The following is a 16,894-nucleotide window of genomic DNA, read 5'->3' as shown; positions in this document are numbered from 1 at the left end:
TGGACAACTCCTTAGACCGGCCCATGGTGAGAATGTCTGCCATGGAGATTCCGGGCAGTTCGAGGACCCTTTCTCTCAACTTAACGGACGAACAGCCTTGGATGAACTGCGCCCGCAGCTCGTCATCTGTGTCCGGTAGGGTACAGGTGCTTGCCAGTTCTTTCAGACGAGCATAGAAGGTGTCAACTGATTCCTCCGGTTGTTGCCTAGCTTGTCGTAAGAGAAAACGTTCGTAATCTGGATTCGCTAGGGGTTCAAAATGTGCGGTCAGAGCTGCCTTGAGCGTAGCATAGGTGTGGGGAGGGCCGGTTTCCACCACGGATTTGGCCAGTCGGTGAACTGCAGAACCACCCAGATGCAGGAGCATGGGCCGATGTCGTTCAGGCTTGAGGCCGACTGCGGCAAAATAATTCTCCAGGCGCTCCAGCCACTCTTTCCACTTGGCTACCTGGGCGGACGGCGGGCCGTCCACTACGAACGCTTCAACCGGGGGCACCGTCGTCATCTTCCCGCCGACTGGGCGGGAGGTCCAATTCAGCAGGTGCAGGCAGACCTGGACGCGACAGAGGATGCGCTTCAGGGGTGGACGCAGGCAAGACAGCCAAACCCTGCACTTCCGGCGCAGGCCGCGGCAAATTGCGGCCTACAGGCACTCCAGCATCCAGGCCTCAGGGACCGGGCGTCGAGCGTCGGAGAGCACGCCCCACGTGGCAATAGGAGTTGTCAGGTTAGACCCCCTGGGCGAGAATCAGCAGACACGAACACCCCGCCGTCTCCCAGCAGCCTATGCGTCACACCGATGCCGCCACCGCGGTCAGCAAGCCACTGCAGAGACACACACAGGAACTAACCGGGAAGAGTAGGCTGTAGGGGGGGGCGTCCTTCCGTGCAGCACCGCCAGGACTCAGGCACATGTGATGAGGCAGCCAGGCAGCAGGCCGGACGACGAGAGCGCTCACACGTGCGCTTGATGCACGACAGCAGCTCCGATGCGGGCCGAGGAGGAAGATAGCACAGCACCGGGAGCCGGGAGAATGTAGAGAGGCGGCAGGTGCAGGCCGCGTAGACGCACGCACGTGCGAGGAGCAGCGCTCCGTGTGGCAGCCGCCACCGGAGCGGGTCAGGCAGCGAGGATCCAGCCGTCGTGGGTCGAGAGTCCGGAAAGACCCCCTCGTCGCCAGTTGTTGAGTTCTATGCTGGACTGGGAAAGACAGCGAGCAGGTAGGCGGGCAGCATGCGCTCCGGAATCGGGGAGGAAGAATTAACACACACCTACGCTCTGACTGCGCTTCGGTGCACTGACCCGGATCATCCGGTCCAGCCCCCATTTATTAAACTAAGCCCTTCCGGGTCACAGCCTGGACCACCCTCGCGTAAGCAGGGGGGTGTTCCCTTTGAACATAACAGTGAGTGTCCCTGCCAAGACCGAATTCTTCCGAGACTGCCTCGTTAACTTTTACAGTGGCGATCAGATTTTTATATTGGAACCGCACCCAGGACAGATAGTTCGGACCAAAGCCTATCTTTTGAAGTAGTGCCCGCAGATAGGGCCATTCATCCAAGGCATGTAGGATTGTACGTTCGGCAGTTAAGTCTCTACGGGCTTGGCACTCCGCCAGCCTGTTGCGCGCGGCGCGCGCGCGCGTGAGTGCGTCACACACACTGTGGCCTCGACACGTGCAGCACAAGGGACGCTGGCTGATACGTTCTCAGTCGGTGGAAGCCCCCTTCCTCCATGCTCGTGTGGGCACGTCACTGCGTGGGCTTAGAACAGTGTAACGCACTGGTGGTCTTTGTCCTTGGTCTAAATAAGGCACAGTGAGGATTTTCTTCATCGCCAGGCGTTGCTGGCGGCTTTCATTCGCATGGGATCGGCACTTTACTTGTGTTTAAATAAAACATTTATCAATACAAACATCTTGATTTAAAGGCGGCTGTTTATTATTACATTCAGAAGCGGCCGTCGCCGTTGCTGAGTTGAAATCAATGCGTGGCTGCAACAAACTGATCAATGCTGGGAGGACGCACGGCCTGGTATTAGCTGCGGCGGCAGTCAATAGCGCTGATGACAAATTAAGAGGCATAGAATCCGCTGGAATCCCTTCTGCATCAATTTAATTCTAATTCCAATGCGATCCATACGAACACTCTCCTCTGAAGAAAGGACCCAGCCTTCGTGATGCAATTACATGCAAACACACACTTGGGCTGTGAAGTCCAGCATTTAATCTTGCTAGCAGTAATTGTCGGATTTGTTTGGCAGTAACCTACAGCGCCCCCTGGTGTTAATACTCTGAGCCCCAGACACATCTCTGTCAATGCACCTCAGTTGTGAGCAGTAGCAGCTAACTGCTTCACAGGGACCAGTGCATACCCCTCTCCAATGGACCCCAGTGAGGCCCTGCAGCGCCCCCTGCTGTTACTACACTGGGGCCTAGGCATACCTCCGTCATTGCACCCCAGCTGTGACAAGATGCAGCCACCTGCTGCACTGGGTCTGGGACCTATTCCTAGCCCCGCCAGAGGACCTCGGATTGGGCCTGCAGCTCCCCTGCTGTTGCTACACTGGATCCAGGCACAGCTCTGTCAGTGCTGTGACCGACAGCAGCCACCTGCCGCACTGTGACCCGTTACTGTCCTGGGATCATTTGCATTGTAGTGTGCCACGCTAGTCTTGGCTCTGCTGATGCACCTCACAGTGCGGAGATGGTGGGTGACGTGCCCCTCTGCCCATAGCAGGGCTCCATGTATGTCTCTCTTCATTGCTGTGCTCAAGGTCACTTGAAGGGGTGGTCATCAGCACCAGTGCTGTAGGCCCTCGTGTTGACATCTTTTAAGTGCTCAGGTGGGCTGATGTGAAAACATGATGGTGTATATGAACAAGCAGACTGCAAGAACGCGGCCCCAGTACGGTCGTCTGAGATGATGTGTTTCTACTGAATATGCCTCTTTTTCCCGCATACCATTACCCCGCATGTTGTTACAACACGGTTGTTACAATGACCGCGTTGTAAGAATGCATACCATTATCCCCGCAAGTCGTAACAACGATTTGCGGAGGGGGGGCGCTAGATGTTGGAATAGTAAAATTTACTATTCTAATTCCAGTCTGTGCGGACTGCAGGGAGGTAGTTGGATTTTAAATCCAACACCTTCTCCCCCCACCACAAGTCGTTGTAACGACTTGCGGGGTAATGGTGTGCGTTATCACAGCGCGGTCGTTGTTACGACTGCGTTGTAACAGCATGCGGGGTTACATGTCTCCGAGTCCTTCCGTTCTTGGACAGTAACAGACAGCCGTAGGTGATTTGCGGTGGACCTCTAGGACATCTGGGCCCGACTGCACTCTTGTTAGCTGCTTCCGGGTGGCAGATAACTGTTAGATAGAAAGTAGAATTTGTAATTGAGGAGGAAGAGAAGTCCAAGAGAAGATGCAAAAAATAAAATCACAGAAAGCAAGCCTTCTCAGTCTACACCCCGATGATATGGATCCGCATCCGTACCAACATCAGAACTTTCAGAACCATCGTTCAAGAAACACTGTGACCCCCTCCCCAACAAGAGACCACGCTTGTTACTTGCCTCTTAGTAAATTACCATGAATCGCACCCCTGGGCTCCACCCGTTGTTCAGCGCTCCTGTGCTTCCTAGCTAGGTTTGTGCTGTACAAATACCCAGACATACACACCGGAGAAGATTTGGGAGTCATCTAAGCATAGAAGAGAATCCAAACGAGGCGATGGCTCCTAGCAGGGAGAATGTTTAGGGTGAGAAAAGTAAAGGAACACATACTGAGCCTGTGGGGACACCCTCTGAAAAGGAGCGGAAGGAAGATTGGTCCAAGTGCTAAGAATAACGGATTGGATATACCAAGGGAAGCAAAATACCGAGGGACCGGAGTATTCTGAGCAGGTTCATGTTGTGGTCACCAGTGTTGAATGCTACTGATAAGCTCAAGAGGGTGAAAAGGGAAGAGAGTCGTGTTGATGGGACTTGAGTGATAACTATTTCGTTGGCTGTTCTTAGAGGGTATGCAGTAGGTGAGCTTCTTAATGCACAGCAAGGTGTTTAGTGATTTTGGAAAAGAATACCAGCTGGGTGATGGGTGTTCCCAGTCGCTGAAAGGAGACGAGGAGTCAGACGTTTTTTTTTCCAGAAATGATAGTGCTGCTGCAGACTTCAAACAATCGTGAAATACCCCATTGAGGAGTGACATTTTGATAGGTGTGAGGGTGCTGAAGGCGGGAGCTCGAGTTGCATCAGTTTGGGGCAGATGGCAAGAAAGGGAGCATTTGGTGAACTGGCAGATGTCGGTACGGAAGGGCTTCATTGGGGATCTATGAGAGAGGGGGGGTGAACAACACATCTCTAGGATCAGCATTGGGATGTAAGCGAGGGGTGTGGTGTAGCTAGGAGGGTAGTATGTCAGGCTGCTAATGGTTAGCAACATTTTTGACCATCATGGGTGAGTTTGGAGGTAAGAGGTGAGGTTCTACGAAGTGTGTGTCTAGGGCTGAGTTTATTGCTTGGTTGAAATCATCGAAGGATTTTGAGATGGGTTGAGTGTCCTATGTCAAATTCAGCTGTGGTGGAATCTGTTTTTGTTTTTTGCCTGAAGGTAGGTGGGTTGGAGGGTAGGAGGGTCTAAAGAGCTGGCAGGCGGAATGGGAAATACCTGACTCAGTAGTGACAACCCACACTTTACTGCCCTCCCACAACAGACCCCAGTACAACACACCACAATCTTACTCGAGGAACGTTGAGGGTTCCAGATCTTTCAATGGGCAGTTTCATTAACTTGCCCATCGTCGTTTACAGGAGTCTGCAGTGAGCCTTGCATTATAATCACTAGCTTTTATAGCAAACCATGGAGCCTACCATTCCTTATGGACTCATCTCAGCATCAGTCTTACATGCTCCGTGACATCACAAAGCAGGATGATGTCACAAAACAAGTCTGCAGATGTAAGCACCTGGAGTCCGAGCAGCTTCTGCCTTTTGTTTCTTCCTGGCTCGCGGATTAGTACACCTGTGGACGCTTATATCGGCACTTTATAGATTTTATTTTTTCTTTTTCCTTGACCCTACTTTCTTAAAGCCCAATTATCCTAGACTTTGGCTTTCTTTTTTATTATAATGACCACCAAAGAGCATCGTCTTTTGACTGTGGGGCTTTAATAATAATCTTTGCATCCCCTCTGATGTCACCCACTCACCCTCATGCTCCCCTCACCGGATGTGCTTTAAAGAAGGTAGGAGATGCTGCTCCTTTGTTGAACAAGGCTGGAAGAAGGCCATTGGATGGAGGCATCGCTGGGATGTTAGCCCTGGAGAGGTATTTTAAAGAGGGACGAGCAGTCAGTCTACTAATTCTCCCTGGTGAGTACAAAAGAAAGGTGGCTCGTACACCTTTCTGTGTTTGTCATGAAGTTGGCAGGCATCCGGGCCAATTGGCCGTGTGTTATGTATTTCACTTTCTGGTGGGCTGTTTTGTTTTCCTTCATCTCGCACATTAGGATTTTTTTTTCACAGCCAGCCACTTTCAAAAGAAATTTGATTTCCCTCCTACATCAATTTTGGTATTTGATATAGCCCCCTTCTTTACCAATATTTAATTGCAACTGCGTACGGCCAGAGCCGCCAACTTTGAAAATGGAACCGGGATCTAGTCTCGAGCAAATAAACGTGTCCCTGTGTAATGTAAGTAAGTAATGTAAGTAACTGCTTCAAATGTAAAGCGCTCCAATACCTTCGGGTCGAGTGCGAGCTATATAAATGTGCCCAAAAAATGTGTTTAGCGAGCGCTCGAAATTAGGGTGATTCCAACTGGATCCGGTTACTGTTACTGATCCGGATCCGGGACCGCTTCAGTGAACTATGCAGACTTTCCACAGTTTTCGACAGCGAAACACTTAAGCCGTGCCCACACTTTTTGTGTGCTCATTGAGAGAAAGCAACCTCGGGTAAAGGAAGCCTCATACAGAATTTTAAGTGGGATGAAAACGGTGGATGTGAGTCTATGAATCCTTTCTAAGATGTGACGATGAGCGAGCGGTCCAGTTCATTAAGACCATGGCTTAAAACGTAAAAATCTTGTGTTTCACACAATCTGCCACCTGACTAGTTTTCGATTGCCTGTTTCCGAATGTTCTGTTATTGCATCCAAATAACGCCCTTCACGCCACATACATCTGAATCTTACCTGTGAGACATTTGCATTATTTTTCTCCGAAAGTTTTTGTGAACAATCCATATGCATATTTCATACTTCATCTCGTTCCTCCTACACACTCTATTTCCTTCTCTGCACATGGCTCCCTGCATCACTTCACCACCCCTCCCCCCCACACGATGCACCCATTCACCTTTAAGCACTGCATTTTCTTTTCTTTCGCTGTATTAATATTTGAGCACATAATTTAACAAGCAAAAGCACCCAAAGAGGTATTGTATCACAAAGTACACTGTCCAAACAGTAAGGACTCGAAGGGAACACTGTTCTTGTGTATTGCAGAGTGTAGACAATCTCTGACTTTCCATGAGGAGGAGTCGAGCAGCACGGAGACTTGGCGTTGCCGTTTCCTCGAGAGCTAACTATGGACTCTGACCTAATAGAACATTATGTTTTGCTTGACCCCAGACCTATCCGTTATCTCTTTTGACTGAATTATAATTGGTCAAGTTGACGATTTCCTTCTGGTGACCTCGGGGCTTTAAGTGGGATAAAAAACTGGGGGGTCCCTCAAAGGGGCGTGGCTTAAAAAAACACCTAAGCTAAACAAGCATTTGCAATGCATTAGGTCTCGCATTTACGCGAGTTTGAGCTATTGACATTGCAAATAACAATGCCTATTGGCATTGTCATTTACAATGCCAATAGCTTTAACTCGTGTAACTGCGAGACCTATTGCATTGCAAATGCTTGTTCTGTAAGTTGTGACCACAATGTGGTTTTGTTCTTCATTGAGTACCCACCATTGTTCTGCCACGGAATACCATAAAAATTCAATTTGCGGAAAAAAGGGTGCCTTTTAGGTCTGGAATTGGCCAAGACCTTTTGCTGTTACGGAAATTTCTTGAAGGGGCTTTCCGCCACCTCTCTTCATCTGTAGTAGTGTTATTCACATTTTGCTTCCACTCACTACAGCATGCAGCCTGGGGCAGGGGGTCACCCCGCGTAATCCACTGGTTAACTTCACGTTGAAAGACTTTGTTTTGTTCTTTCACAATGAGCCCATCCACACACAAGGTAGTTCCATTCAGTACCAGTATTTATATTGTTTTTACTTTAGAATTACTTTTTAGTGTTGTTTTTGTATTTAGAGTCTGAGGGCTGGGATGAAATCAGGACCCCTTATCAGTTCCTGTCCCCTGCCAATGCTACTGTAAATTCCTATTGGAGTCTTCTATGTTTATTTGGCTGTTGGTATTCTCACAGCATAACAGACTTGTGTGCGTTTGAAACTGTTCTGTATCATGCTATCCTCTTTTTTACTATGGATGCAGTGCACAAACTGAAAGCTTCTGTATCATACATGTGAATTCACAAGCGGACCATTCTTCAGAACAGTTTTATTCTTGACTTCATTTTATCAATGTTCTTTTAAAAATATTTGCCGAGGGACGAAAATCAGCCTTTTTCGTGTTTAATTTGCAGCACTTGTAACACTTTCTTTGATTTATTTCTTCTTTCTTTCTTTGTTTCTTCCCTTCTTTCTCGATTTCTGTCTCTTTTGCCTTCTTTCTTTCCTTTGTTTCTGTCTGTTCATCTTTCTTTCCTTCTTTCTCTTTCTTTCTTTTGAGTAAGGTACACCATTGAGTGAGTTTGGGTTTTTTGTAAAATGCACTATCCGATACTATTTTTTGACTCAAGTGAGCTGACTGCAGATTTTTTTAAAGTATTTCTGCAATTTTGCTGTCAGTTTCAAATTGTGAAGGGTGGGTTTTATAGTTGTCACTGGGAAGTCTGTCTAGAATCTGTGAGAAAAACAGACCAAGTGAGAACATAATAATAGAAGCGTTGCTTTAGGCAGTGGTGTGGGAAACTGGGTAAAGAGAGAACTGGATAAGTGCTTGGAGATTAAGGGGTTGGAGTGTTTGCTGCTATGGCAATGCTGAAAGGTACAAGAAGACCCTTGGATAGAGTGCTCCGATATGACATAGTGTAATGTCAGCCATTTTTAAAGTGCCCGCCACAGCCTAATTTGCCCGTGGTGCTTTAAAAATAGACATCTCCCAAATCATTGGCCATCACTGTAGCGCTCTGAAGGATGTCGGGGTGAGCCGGCGGCGCTGCGATTAGAGTGGATGATCTGCAGGGTAAATGCTGAACTCAGCGACAAGTTCCTGAACTTCTGGGTGTAGATTTTGACAAGGTCCGGTGTCCGAATTCTAGAAGTCGTCTGGGGGGTTGGGATGTGTATTCAATTGTAATTGTTTTGATGGCACGGTGTTTTATACGTGATTATTATACGGGTGATTTCTGATTGCCACTGAAATTCTGTCTCCAAAGCATTGGTCAATTAAAAATGAGAAATTAAAATCGTGTTAAATACAGATTCAGGGTTATGGGTTAGTGTCCAAGATAGAGATGTTGTCACCTGTAGGCTAATTCCACCTGATACACTGCTTTACTCTTCCTCCCTGTACTTTATGTTCCAGGTTACCCGGATCACATGGTCTTTTCGGAGTTCCGGCACCGCTTCGACGTTCTAGCTCCACACCTGACGAAGAAGCTTGGGCGCAATTACATTGTCACAGACGAGAAGCGGGTAAGTGTGACCGCGACAAGAGGTTACCCGGGTGTGCAGCAGGCAGTGATGCTGTGCTATAGAAAGTATTCTTGAAATCTGCCCCGATACATGGACCTGGTGGTTCCTTCACTGCCATGGTGCTTTAACAAACTTGCCTTGGTTCCAGATCAGTGAAATACCCCCTTTCTGCCCTAGACCAGAACATGGACAACCTTTATGCACAGAGGGAGTGCCTTTTGCTCACACTGCCTTGAATGTTATGTAATTTGCATAAGTGTTGGAATGTTTATCCTCAAAGAGGGGTGATTTCCCTAAATAAACTATGCTTTGAGCGCTGTGAGATAAATGTCGCAATAGGTGTGCTCTTTCCTTGTTCCATATGTGTGTCTGGTCTCCCCATACGAGTTTGCCATTTCCTGGCTCTGGTATGCGATGGATGCAGCATTTTGGGAGGTAATCATTGCTGATGCTAATATCCCGATGGAGGTGCGAAGGCAGGGAGCCGATGCAAAGGCGCCATTTACCGAATTGACGTTCTGCTCCCATTTGTATTGGCATTGCTTTTAATCCACACCCAGGCTGGCTGGCAGGATAAACAATGTATAATTACCTTATCTAAGCAGTGAGGTAGTGTGTTGACTTGGGTATTAAGTGGAGCAGCATCACCACCCACGAGGTTGGAAGCAGGTCCCTGTACCGACTGGTCCTTGAGCGATGAAAGAGGAGGCGGCTCCCTGTTCACACCAGCTCTTCCCGCCAGCCATCGGTCTGGCACTCCGGCTGCAGGAGGCAGGACGGGGTTCAGTCTCGCCATCAGGCCTGCAGTGTGGCTTCAGGTAAGGCGCTTCCGTCCACACATATACAATTGGATTGCAGGTAGGAGGGTATCATGCCTCCCTTTTACAAACCCACATTGAAATTTCAGATGGAGGGTATATTTTTTTAATCTCAACACCACCATTGGCGTGGAGCAATCCAGTAGGGTTATCGTCTCCCAGAAACAATAACAAAAATGGATGCTGGAATGACACCGTAGTATTCTTTTTCCAAAATGTGAAGGGGTAAATTCCGTGCCTGTATACACGTTTGAGACGGTTCTAGGGGGATCTGTGGGTCAAACATTATTCAGTGTTTTCACACAATCAACGCTTGGAATTTGGTGCTGCTCGCGGTCCTGTTCAAGTGCCACAAGCACTGCCAGGGGCACCTTGATTTTGCCTTTGTTTTATAACTAGGTGCAATGAAAACTGCAAACTTTAGATTTTAAGGAACTTATTTATTGTCAAGAAGCACCACAAAAATATGCCAGAGAAGGTCTCCTGGAAGAAGCGTACTCTTCGCCAATCCATTACATTGGTGCTCTGTGTCCGCCTGGTTATCTGTGCAGTTGGCTCTGTTCCACAAGGATCAGAAGTAACCCCATGTCACTAGGTTTTATTCCATGTGCAGTGGTGGATGGACTTGAGTTTTAACTTGACCCAAATAGTGCCTAGAAGTCTTATGACTTTTTTTCAGTTTCTAGGTAAGGCCCACTGAGGTGCGAGGGGGCTGATTAAGTTAGATGTAGTTGGGAAATAGCTCAATTCGCTGCGCCTCTCAAACACTGAAGGTGCCGGAGAGTGCCTGGCTCTGGGCAACATGTGGTTGGCGGTCAACCAACCTTGCTTGTTTTGCAGTAGCAAAGCAGCAAACTTTCAGCAAGTCTTCTCACTTCCTCATTACCCATGTGTTCATGGCCTTTTACCGCTTCCAGTTCTGTCCCTTGCATCCCCTAGGGTGGCACATTCTTACACTGACCTTTTCTTTATTTTTTTTTACCTGAAATTAAGGTTTTGCTCTCTGCTCATTAACTTGCATCTTAATTGGCGCTATTTTAGAGGTGCCACTCCCAGCATACAGTGGAGATGTCTGTCTCATCTGGTGAAGATAAAGCAGATAAGAAATATAGCAGAAAAGAAATATAGCTATGTTTATGTCCGTATCTGACAGAACTTGCATTGCACGATTGTTATAAGTGGTCACTCCCAAACATCCACCCAGCGAGCAGGACTCACCTCTACTATGAGGGCATCCTGTCTGAGTGTCTCGTGCAAATTCATCAAACGTCATTAGCAACACAAGCAATTCTTTTCCGTGGGTACGAGATCGAACGCTAGTCTGCAGAGTAGCTCCCGCTTCTCGGCGCTGTGCACGTGAGTCAGAAGGGGCAGCCTGGCCCGGGTGAGCAGTGCAGTTTAAAAGCCCCCTCCTGGCCTCGCATAGCGCCGAGGGGGCGCCGCGCTGCCCTGAAGAGGCCCGGCGCCCAGTAAAAGCCTCTCCGAGCCCAGACACAAAGAGCTGCTTGAGTCGGTAGCAGTTGCCATGTAATGGAGAACGGAGATATCCCGTCTCCGCTCGAGTGCTTCTCGCCGTCCGCAGCGGTCTCCTAAGAGATGGTGACACGGCAGGGTTTTTTGTTTTGTTTTGGGTTTTTTTCTTCGCTGGTGTAGGAGGAGGGAGACGGCTGGGCAGTGCCCAGTCGCTGCCAGTATCTAGTTATCTCTTGTAGAGTGTTACGCAGACTTTATTGTGACTGTAAGTTTAGGACTTAAAACATGGGGCGTCGACTGGCCGGGGAGGAAGGCATCGAGTAGGGAGCATGGCAGCGGCTAGACGTAACATGCTGTGAGTGCCTCGTTTGCTGTCGTCTCGCACTTCGCCCCTCTCAGCGGAGGTCACCTACCTGTTGCCTTGGGGCCAGTGTGTGCCCGACCCCTTATGTGTTCATTTCCACGCCAGCCCTATTAACAGCCCCTCATGGTTCTTTCTCTCTCTCTCTACAGGCGGTGGAGGAGCTCCTCGAGTCCCTGGATCTGGAGAAGAGCAGCTACCACATGGGCCTGAGCAGGGTGAGTTCTGTGTTGATCTGTCCCGCCTCCCCCTGTGAGTTCTTTGTTGATCTGTCCTGCCCCCCCTGTAAGTTCTTTGTTGATCTGTCCTGCCCCCCCCTGTAAGTTCTTTGTTGATCTGTCCTGCCCCCCTGTGAGTTCTTTGTTGATCTGTCCTGCCTCCCCCTGTAAGTTCTTTGTTCATCTGTCATGCCTCCCCCTGTGAGTTCTGTGTTGATCTGTCCTGCCTCCCCTGTGAGTTCTGTTGTTGATCTGTCCCGCCCCCCTGTAAGTTCTTTGTTGATCTGTCCTGCCTCCCCCTGTAAGTTCTTTGTTGATCTGTCCTGCCCCCCTGTGAGTTCTGTTGTTGATCTGTGCCGCTCCCCCCCCTGTAAGTTCTTTGTTGATCTGTCCCGCCTCTCCCTGTAAGTTCTGTGTTGATCTGTCCCGCCTCTCCCTGTGAGTTCTTTGTTGATCTTTCCCGCCTCCCCCTGTGAGTTCTTTGTTGATCTGTCCTGCCTCCCCCTGTGAGTTCTTTGTTGATCTGTCCTGTCTCCCCCCTGTGAGTTCTGTGTTGATCTGTCCTGCCTCCCCCTGTGAGTTCTGTGTTGATCTGTCATGCCTCCCCCTGCGAGTTCTTTTTTGATCTGTCCTGCCTCCCCCTGTGAGTTCTGTGTTGATCTGCCCTGCCTCCTCCTGTGAGTTCTGTGTTGATCTGTCCTGCCTCCCCCGGTAAGTTCTTTGTTGATCTGTCCTGCCTCTCCCTGTGAGTTCTTTGTTGATCTGTCCTGCCTCCCCCTGTGAGTTCTGTGTTGATCTGTCCTGCCTCCCCTGTGAGTTCTGTGTTGATCTGTCCTGCCTCCCCTGTGAGTTCTGTTGTTGATCTGTCCCGCCCCCCCCCGTAAGTTATTTGTTGATCTGTCCTGCCTCTCCCTGTAAGTTCTGTGTTGATCTGTCCCGCCTCTCTCTGTGAGTTCTTTGTTGATCTTTCCCGCCTTCCCCTGTGAGTTCTTTGTTGATCTGTCCTGCCTCCCCCCGTGAGTTCTTTGTTGATCTGTCATGTCTCCCCCCGTGAGTTCTGTGTTGATCTGTCCTGCCTCCCCCTGTGAGTTCTGTGTTGATCTGCCCTGCCTCCCCCTGTGAGTTCTGTGTTGATCTGTCCTGCCTCCCCCGGTAAGTTCTTTGTTGATCTGTCCTGCCTCTCCCTGTGAGTTCTTTGTTGATCTGTCCTGCCTCTCCGTGTGAGTTCTTTGTTGATCTTTCCCGCCTCCCCCTGTGAGTTCTGTGTTGATCTGTCCTGCCTCCCCTGTGAGTTCTGTTGTTGATCTGTCCCGCCCCCCCTGTAAATTCTTTGTTGATCTGTCCCGCCTCTCCCTGTAAGTTCTGTGTTGATCTGTCCCGCCTCTCCCTGTGAGTTCTTTGTTGATCTTTCCCGCCTCCCCCTGTGAGTTCTTTGTTGATCTGTCCTGCCTCCCCCCGTGAGTTCTTTGTTGATCTGTCATGTCTCCCCCCGTGAGTTCTGTGTTGATCTGTCCCGCCTCCCCCTGTGAGTTCTGTGTTGATCTGTCCTGCCTCCCCCGGTAAGTTCTTTGTTGATCTGTCCTGCCTCTCCCTGTGAGTTCTTTGTTGATCTGGCACTGCTGGGAGTGATAGGCACCCACCCCTCATATGTCTGGGCACTGCTGGGAGTGATAGGCACCCACCCCTCATATGTCTGGGCACTGCTGGGAGTGATAGGCACCCACCCCTCATATGTCTGGGCACTGCTCGGAGTGCCTCTCCCTGTGAGTTCTTTGTTGATCTTTCCCGCCTCCCCCTGTGAGTTCTGTGTTGATCTGTCCTGCCTCCCCCTGTAAGTTGTTTGTTGATCTGTCCTGCCCCCCCTGTGAGTTCTGTGTTGATCTGCCCTGCCTCCCCTGTGAGTTCTGTGTTGATCTGTCCTGCCTCCCCTGTGAGTTCTGTTGTTGATCTGTCCCGCCCCCCCTGTAAATTCTTTGTTGATCTGTCCCGCCTCTCCCTGTAAGTTCTGTGTTGATCTGTCCCGCCTCTCCCTGTGAGTTCTTTGTTGATCTTTCCCGCCTCCCCCTGTGAGTTCTTTGTTGATCTGTCATGCCTCCCCCCGTGAGTTCTTTGTTGATCTGCCCTGCCTCCCCCCGTGAGTTCTTTGTTGATCTGTCCTGCCTCCCCCTGTGAGTTCTTTGTTGATCTGTCCTTCCTCCCCCTGTGAGTTCTTTGTTGATCTGTCCTGCCTCCCCCTGTGAGTTCTTTGTTGATCTGTCCTGCCTCCCCCTGTGAGTTCTTTGTTGATCTGTCCTGCCTCCCCCTGTGAGTTCTTTGTTGATCTGTCCTGCCTCCCCCTGTAAGTTCTTTGTTGATCTGTCCTGCCTCCCCCTGTGCTGGGTAACTTCGGTGGGATTCCTGAGCTCAGAGTGCTACAGAGGTGGTTGTTAACGAAGTGGGGTGGTGGCGTCTCATCTGAGTAGTGCAAGCCACTGAAAGCTCGAGCCCGGCATGAGTCTGAAGCCTGGCTCTGGTTCAACTCGAGCTCCTGCTGGAACCTCGAGCCCACACGAGCCGAGCCTGCAAGTGGCTTCTGCGTGCCAGCCTACCTCTACCCATGATGTGACATTGGGGCCAGAGCACTTTGGAACTGGGGAACCAGGTTCGAGTCTCTGGCTCAGCATATTGTGATTTAGGTTAAATTACTTAATCTCCCCGTGCGTTTAAAAAATGAATGTGATCTTGTGCAATGTAAGTGTGTCTCGGGTAGAGCGCGCCAATACTTTTGGGGTCGAGTTTTAGCGCTATATAAACACTGCAAAAAATACACAGACGCAAAAACAAAGTGTCTACATGAAAAGGAAATACAAATAGATACCCATTAAGTGGCTGATTTGTACAAAATGAAACTAGAAAACCTGGCTAAATCTCGGCATACCGCTTAAATTGTGTGATTTTAGGCAAATATTTAATTTTAGCAAAATTCCTTTTTCTTTAATATCGCTTAATAAAGCGCTTTCACATATGTGAGATCAGAATGCTAGCTATACAAAACCTATCCTGTTCGTTTTAATAGACTGTAATGTTGCTCTGTAACAATCAGGGCCATATACAGGGTTTACCTAAAAAGTTCACTAATGGTTCGTGCTTAAAAACTATCACTTTTAATAAGTATTTCTCGCAGTGCAGTGCTATAATGTGATGTATAAATGCCAAAGCTCCCATATGTCAAAACACTTAAAAGAAAGAAAAAAAGAAGATGTAAGGCGTTGCCATATTTTACTTGAAGTTTGTTATATGATTTACTTAGTTAACATTTCCAAGGCTCAGCTTGTGCATGGCGCTAAGATTCGAGCCAGACCTCTGGCTCGGTTCTCCTGGTTATTTTGTTAGCTTGCCTGCCTCTAGTCTCATCCCACCATGGGGGTGAGGGGGGGAGGGGGGGAGGAGGTGGGGTACTCGTCGTTCTACTTCTAAAGAGCTGCAGAGTTTCCACTTTGCTTATGTGTGTCAGTTTCATGTTTGTAGAGTAAAAATGCGTGACATTCCCAGGTCTCGTGTGACACTTTGAGTGACACATTTTCTCCAAACGTAATCATTGACCAAAGTTGAGAAATGTCATCTACCAGTACCAGGAATTGACCCCAGAGATATAATCTCAGGCCCTTCAGCAGGAGAACCCCCTCCTCCCACCAGGGCATGTGAACTGCTTTGTGAGCCCCAACAATGTCGGTGCTCCTCGGCCAGCAATAACCCCTTGAAGGTCACCTGCTGGCCTCACCTTTCCTGTAAAAACTCGTGCACGTTCCCCCTCCACAGAGACCACTGGGCCAGGCCTGCTTCGGTGTTATTGACTAGGAGAAGCCATATTTTGAAAAGCGAGAAGTAAAATAAGCCATACTCTGTACATTCATGCACTGCGAGAGCTACCAATATGAAAACACTAATGTAGCCAATGGACACACTGCAGGAGGGGGGTCACGTGCCACTAATGTGCCCAATGAATCCTTCAATAGACCTTTGCAGAGAGGACTCACATTGTTCTCTGTGAGTCTAATTGACAGTTATCCCTTGCACTGTGGTACTGGCATTCCTGCATCTCTGATGGGAAAAGCCCACGGTGCAAAGGAAAACCAGAACTAACCCCTGACATGAGATATCTTGAGCTGCCTGCTTTAGAATATAAATACTTTAAATCAGGAACTTTGTAATTCAGTTCACCGACTCTCTTTATGTGATCCAAAAATCATGTGGCTTGTTCTTTTAGCTGTGTGTCTTGAAAAAAATTGAGTGATTCCAACGTATTTAGTAAAGCTGTTCACAGGGACACAGAATACATTTTAATCCAGTAGTGTTTTCAAAATATTTCCAATTGGCCTCTGTCAATGTTCCATGCCAATGGGAAATGAAAGCCTTCCAGGCTACTGTTGTCTTCTAAACTGGCCTTGTAATGCACAAAGAAATGCATCACGCCCAGGACCAGTCAATCTGTTTGCCGTTGCTCCATTTCATTGTGAAGTCCCCACTGTGGATCACGATGAGTTTAGCTTAAACGTGCTGAAGCATGCTGAGCGGCCAAGTGGGCTCTTCTAGTGCAAACATCTCCTGCTATTGGGGCTTAAAGCAACACCACGTTGGATTCTGGGACTTGTAGTTTCACCTTTGTAATTAGATGTATGAGTTTAAATGCCCAATAACATAGGCTTAAAAGCTGAACCCGGGAATGGCTGAAGGTGTCCGTAATGACGTGCACTTGAAAACCCTTCATTCTTCAGACAGACAGACATACTAGCAGACATAGAACTGGGAAGTTATAAACATATGATGGTCGTGTAGCAGCCTGCCTGAGCACTGCAGTCACCAGTCTGAGCTTCTCCACAGCAGGTTAATATGTGTGACAATTGATTTACCTCCTGTGATGCAGGGACATTGCCCAATTTGCGTTACTCTGACGCCTGATGTGTGATGACATGAACAGAGGGAGACAGGAGATATGCTAGAAACCTAAACATACCAAGAACAGAAGATGCGACCAAACACCAGCAGGGGCAGAATCTAGAACCAGGGGTCATCTGTGCGAAATGTTGGGGCAAGTCTCAGAATTAACCAAAGGGATTTCTACTTAACAGAATTGCCGGTAACTTGCACTTTCTGGAAGGATTGGCAGGGCCAAATCCCTACCACAATCCAGAAAGGCCTACTGCAGACGAAGGAAATCTTCTTACTGTGAGAGCAGAGACGAGGCTGGAGACGTGTTTGGGTGTGTGGTGCTAG

At 48.7% G+C, this 16,894-nt stretch overlaps 1 protein-coding gene across 35 annotated transcripts in view; it reads left to right on the top strand.

Moving 5' to 3' along the window:
* The window catches only part of MYO18A (myosin XVIIIA), a 768,001-nt gene that overhangs the window by 450,116 nt on the left and 300,991 nt on the right, over window positions 1-16,894 (top strand). For all 35 annotated transcript variants that reach the window (XM_085649195.1, XM_085649183.1, XM_085649196.1 and 32 more), the window contains 2 exons: window positions 8,662-8,771; window positions 11,576-11,641. In XM_085649195.1, the coding sequence (XP_085505321.1) occupies window positions 8,662-8,771; window positions 11,576-11,641 (176 nt within the window). The remainder of the gene's footprint in view (window positions 1-8,661; window positions 8,772-11,575; window positions 11,642-16,894) is intronic.

The sequence above is a fragment of the Triturus cristatus genome, chromosome 3_2 (genome assembly GCF_964204655.1).
Source record: "Triturus cristatus chromosome 3_2, aTriCri1.1, whole genome shotgun sequence".
Lineage (NCBI taxonomy): Eukaryota > Metazoa > Chordata > Amphibia > Caudata > Salamandridae > Triturus > Triturus cristatus.
The sequence above is the reverse complement of the archived record's forward strand: the minus strand, read 5'-3'. Positions and strand labels throughout refer to the sequence as shown.